Source organism: Pistacia vera, unplaced genomic scaffold, assembly GCF_008641045.1.
Source record: "Pistacia vera cultivar Batoury unplaced genomic scaffold, PisVer_v2 Contig33, whole genome shotgun sequence".
Classification (NCBI taxonomy): Eukaryota; Viridiplantae; Streptophyta; class Magnoliopsida; order Sapindales; family Anacardiaceae; genus Pistacia; species Pistacia vera.
The window spans coordinates 268,825-274,826 of NW_022196146.1; the positions used below are offsets into that span (position 1 = coordinate 268,825).

Below are 6,002 nucleotides of genomic sequence, written 5' to 3' on the forward strand. Positions count from 1 at the left end.
GAACGAAAAATACCCACAAAGAAAATTAATTAAATTAAATAGTACATGCAATATATTGTTCCGTCAGTAACAAAAGCTCTTAGTTGAAATTAAGAGCAATTTAGGGGTATTTAAAGAATTTTGTTTTCTTTAAATACCTTTTGAAATTTGAAATTTGATTTTTGTCTGCATTTTGGCTAAATTAAAGTGAAATTTACTCTCTTATTGTATTGATGTGGGTGCGTAAGATTTGAAGACCCTAAACAGAAACTGATATTTTCATTTATCGATACTCTCAAGGCAAAAAGAAGAAAACAATCACAGCCCTTAACTTACAACATGGATTGATTAAACCATAGATCTTATTATTCTCATTGCATAATATTAAAAACATTACATTATAGAACTGAAATCATACAATAATTCATCTTAGATCCACCAATATGGAAGCATATAGCTAGCTATGAAGAACCCAAAACAAATGTCACTGGTGGATCGTTACATACATTATTCAGTTAATTTCTCATAATCTAGTGAGAAATTAATTTATTAGTACATTTATTCATATTAGTTATTCAAGGATAGAAATTGTTTGGCCATGGCTTGGTGACATCAAAAGGCATCCCAACATCACTTGATCCCGCCAAAAACTCAAACTCAGAAGGCAAACGAGTTTCAGTATCATCGCCACCCCCACTTAAATTCAGATCTCTGAAATTTGTCCCATAAAGCAGCCCCATCTGATCAGAATTTGGAATAATATTGCTTGAAGTACTAGCAAAATTATTATAATTAGATCTAAAATTTCCAAGAGGCAACCCCATCTGATTTGCAGCAAATATTGTTTGATTTGGAGTCCTTAGCCCTAGATTCATATTATTCTCACCATTATTCACCACTTCCATGAACCACTGATCCCACTGAGCAGGCTGCACAGGATTCCTCGCGTCCCCGGTGGCAGCGGTTCGAGGCATTTCATCCTCCGCCGCCGGTGGAGGAGGAGGAAGAGCAAGAGGAGGAGGAGAGGCTGCAGCTTCTTGAAGAGCATTGACTTGTTGAAAATAGTCAAGTCTCTTCTTGATTTCCTTCTTCTTTTCCTGCACGAACCAAAACAAACCATGCAATTCAATTACGTTGAATTCACTTTGTCTCTTACCGTAGTGAAAGAGTAGGTGCATGAGATGGGAAACATCCATCTCTTTGTTTCTTCTTTGGTGCTTCTTCAGTTGCTCCTCAACTTTTGTGGATCTTTCTTTGAAGTACCTTTCTTGATTCATCATCTTCTTGCCGCGCTCCATCTCCGGCAAGGTATGGAACCTAGCCAGAAGTTGGTGAATCACCGGACGAGATGGCCACATTGCAGGCTCCTTCTCGTCCGGACTGAAAATGACAGCGAAGGCATTCACACCACAGAGCGTGGTTAGTTCACTCACTTTCTTCATTAGGCCTCCCCTTCTTTTTTTAAGGCTGGCTTTTCTAGCACTATCACTCGCTATCCAAACAAGGTTCACCTTCTTCCTTGTCATTTTTGCTTTTGTGAGCTCTCTCTTTGTTGAAACCCTAAACAGGAAGTGCGTTTATATAGAGGGATAAATGATGTATAAACTTAATTTCTATTAATTTTGAGGGGCAGAAATGGAAAATAAAAATAGGAAATTTCAGACATTAATAGTGCAATTTGAACAGGTTAAAAAAATCTAATTGTCTAGATTCTAAAATAATAATTTATGGTATAGAATTTAATTTTATTGTTGGCTTTGGCAAGGCAATTCATTTAATATTTAATGCTTGTTTTTAAAACTTTATGTGGAGTTATTGAAGACAATTGTTTTTTTAAGGTTTAAATCTGTACAAAGTCTAACATTTTATCCTTCATAAATGAATTAGTAAGATACTTGAAAGTGTAACCAAGATAAGATCAATTAAATTTTTGTTTTGCAATGTGCTTTGATATCATTGTTGTCTAGGGTAAACTAAAATTTTAGAAGTAATTTGATCAATAATTTTTGTATTCATGTTTCAGATAGCAACTAATGATCAAAGAAATATATATATTGATCGACCAATAATTTTTAATAACCATTTTCTCGATAACAATTTATATATGATCAACGAAATATATTGATCGGTGGATCGATCTGTCTTTTAAGATAAGAACTTCTCTTTCAACTTGGGGCAGGATACGTTACATTTATCTTTAGGAGATAAGATCAAATTAATAAAAAAACTCTAAATAAAATATTATGAACCTAATTAACTAAATATTGCATCTTAATTATGATGTTCTCACTTTGGATTCTCAAAATTAAGAGTGTACAGAAAATATAATATGTAACATATGTATGACATAAATATACAATAATCTATTTTGGCACTATTAGTATCATGTACATAGTTGACGTCAGAACCCTGTTTATGCTTATCCACAAAGAATCCAATGACTAAAGGCATCTTTAAGATGACCTTATGTTTTCTTTTAACTATTTATTAAAGAATCCAAGGCAAAAACATTGTAATTAAGATAAAACCAATTTTAGTTAATTGGGTTCATATTATTGTATAAGATTATAATAAAGTCTTATCTCAAGAAGAAAGATGTCACATATGCCCCTCTATGATTGAAGATATGCTATTGTTTTGGAGGAGATCGATCGATCCATCTTTGATAGATTGATCCATATATATAATTCTTAATTTGTACATAAATTGTTACCGAGAAAATAGGTATTAAAAGCGATTGGTCAAATTTTCACAAAAATTTTAGACTACCATGTCCTCCAACCGTCCTATTGAAATACATATTAATGAAAAATATACGAAGAATAAGAATTTTAAACATCTCAAGTTTTCTCTCTGATTTTCCATCTTCAATAATATACTATTCTTTGTGACATTAACATGTAATTAAATGAAAAATTAACATTAAATAGTATATCAGTTGAGACAAATTTTTTGAAATAAGACTAAAACATGTAGTATTACTCAATTTAAAAACTAATATTAATTGTCAATGAATTGTCCTACCAAAGCAAGAACTTTAATCCCTAATTAGTAAATACGGGTACGGCAAAAAAAGGGTATGGAATTTTACGGGTATGATACGGTAAATGGTGAAAAATACGTTTGTAAAAATTCGGTTATAAAATTCAGATACAGAAAAAATACGATATAGGTATATACGGGTTTAATACGACACATTGTCAATAATACGTTTTAAAAAATACGGCAATATCAATCCTAGTTTTAGCACTTTTCATGGGCCACTTGGTTAAAATCTATATAACATTTCAAATATACAGGTACGACAAAAAAATAGTACGGGAATTTTATGAAAAATGGTGAAAAATACGTTTATAAAAATTTGGCAAAAATTCGGATACGGGAATAATTTGCGAATAATACGGCCGGGCTTATAAAATACAGCTGTTCGCGAATAATACGCGAATTATATGGGTGGGCGTATAATTTGCGAATTTACTAACTAGGCTTTAATCTTCCACTCAATCATTTTTAATCTCCATTTTTTTTTATGAAAACAAATATATAAGATCAAAGGAAAACATTAATCAACGCGAGATCTCCTTAATGCAAGAATTTATCTTCACCATGGGGTGGTAATGTGACATTTTTTCCCGATAAATAATATTTTATTAACATAATTGACTAAATTCAAATTTATTTCATCCTGTAAACTGTAACAAACTTAAGCTCAAGCAGTTAAAGTTTTCGTTTCCTAGATATCAACACATTTTGCATTTTCTCTCCAACAAACTGCAAGTGGATCAAAATCAGTTGAACAAGTTGACAAGTTGCGTTGAAACTGTTATGCAAGTTGACAAGTTGTAATCCATCTGTTATGCAAGTTGACAAGTTGCCATGCAACTTGCATCAACGTAAATCAATCCAATGGCTAGAGTAAAAGTTCTGTAATATAGATTGAGTGGCTGAGATGTCTGTGAACAGGGATTGCTCCTATCTTATTTTCTCTATAAATTGTGGACGTAAGGACTGTTAGCCAGACTGTAAGGAGGGCAGTTTTGTAAAACTGCAGCTTCACAAATGAGCTAACGGTATCGTTTTGTATAGAGACATTTTACTCTTTATCACTAAGTTGGGTTTACTCTAAAGCACTATTTTTCTCTTTGTATATAAACGAAAGTGTACTTTCAGCTTGAATCAACTGAAATTAAGGAGAAAAGTTCACGAGTTCTAAATGTTTCCAGAACTCTTTCAGTCTCTGTTTTTCAGCTTCACATGGTATCAGAGCTAGAGACAAGCTTCGACGGCAACGATCCTAACAATTGATTTCTTCCTCAGCTTTAATAGAGAAAATGCAGAACAATCCAGCTAGTCCTCAACTCTCGATTTTTTCGTCAAGTCTCCAAGTCGTCACTCCCAAACTCACAAGAGATAGTTACACTGACAATTACCGATTCTGGCAATCGCAAGTTCTTTTCGCTGTGGGAGCACACAAACTCGAAGAACATCTGATAGGTTTAATTCCCTGTCCAGCTCCCTTTATTACTCCTATTTCTTGTTCAATTGAGTTGAGTGATAGTAAGTCATTTGAAACCCTAGCCAAAGAAAAGCTGAATCCAGCTTATGTAACCTGGAAACGAACTGACAAGTTCCTTGTTACTTGGCTTCTAGCCTCAATTTCTGAGTGCATGTTCACTCTTGTCTCGAAATGTCGGTTTGCTTCTGAAGTATGGTTTAAACTTGAAGCTGAGTTTGTAACTGAGTCAGAGGCCAGAGCCTTACGCTTGAAGAATTTGCTTCAAATAACTCAGAAAGGTAATATGAATATTCATGAGTATGTAAAGAAGATGAAAGTCATTGCTGAAAGCTTGTCTGCGAGTGGTCAAGTGATCTCATATGAAGATCTTCTTTAACACATTTTAGATGGTTTAGGTCCAGAATTTGACAATGTTGTTGTCATCTGACCTCTAGGGTAGAATCTAAGATTGATCCAATTACTTTACAGGAGTCTCAGTTTTTGTTACAAAAATATGAGTTGTGGCTTGATAGGTTTAATTCTATCGATTTTCATGGAGGTTCTGTTAATGTTTCTTCCCTTGGGAATTCAAGTGGTCAAAATTTGTTGCCAGTTAATACTAAGATTTCCTCTACACCTAATGGCACCTCTGGTCTGGTTGCATATGATCAGTCCCAACTGCAAATCCTACATAATCCTCTCATAGGATCTCCGAATTATCCGTTATCCTCTAGTTGGTCTACTCCTCAAGGAGTTCAGTTTAGTTCTATTGATCCTGGATCGCAATTTGGACAATTTGGTGGAATTTCAAGCCACTATTACTCTTCATATAAACCTATTTTGGGGAGAGGCAGAGGAAGAAGTAATGGTAGAGGCAAGCCTATTTGTCAAGTTTGCAGCAAAATTGACCACACAGCAGCCCACTGTTATCACCGCTATAACTCTACTTACAATGGCGTACCTCTTCAAGATAGCATGTTAGGACAAGTTGGCTCTGGTTTCTTCAACTATATACATCGTCCAAATCTAGGATTCCATAGTGGATCTTATAGACCTCAATCTGGAAATCAGCAAAGTTTCAATACTGGCAGTTCTTATGGTTCTCAATCTGGAAGTCAAGATGTTATTGTTCTTTCAAATGGATCCTACGATTCATCATCTTAGTCAGCTACAAGTTCTAACTTGCAATATCAACAATAGCATATTGATATGCAAGGAAGGCCTCATTTCCTTCATCAACAGCAAGGGTTTCATGTCCCCAGTCAGCAAGGTCCATACCAAATTCAACTCCCAACCAAGCCTTCCTTGTGTCTAACCTTACACCTTCTTCGAACCATTACCCTTAAACACATATGAATATCCCATCAACTGCCTCTGTTGATCCAACTTGGTACATGGATTCAAGAGCTACTGACCATGTTACCCTTGATCCTACTCAACTGATTTCCAGTAAAAATTATGATAGGGTTGAACAACTACAAGTTGGCAGTCGTGAGTCTTTACATATATCTCATATAGGTTCAACTTT

The 6,002-nt window shown here is 34.6% G+C and overlaps 1 protein-coding gene across 1 annotated transcript; it reads right to left on the reverse strand.

Moving 5' to 3' along the window:
* Positions 1 to 554: 554 nt before the first annotated feature.
* On the reverse strand, positions 555 to 1,505 carry LOC116137547 (agamous-like MADS-box protein AGL80). Its single transcript, XM_031423243.1, has one exon. It carries the CDS (start codon positions 1,503 to 1,505, stop codon positions 555 to 557), a length of 951 nt encoding a protein of 316 aa, XP_031279103.1.
* Between the last annotated feature and the right edge of the window lie 4,497 nt (positions 1,506 to 6,002).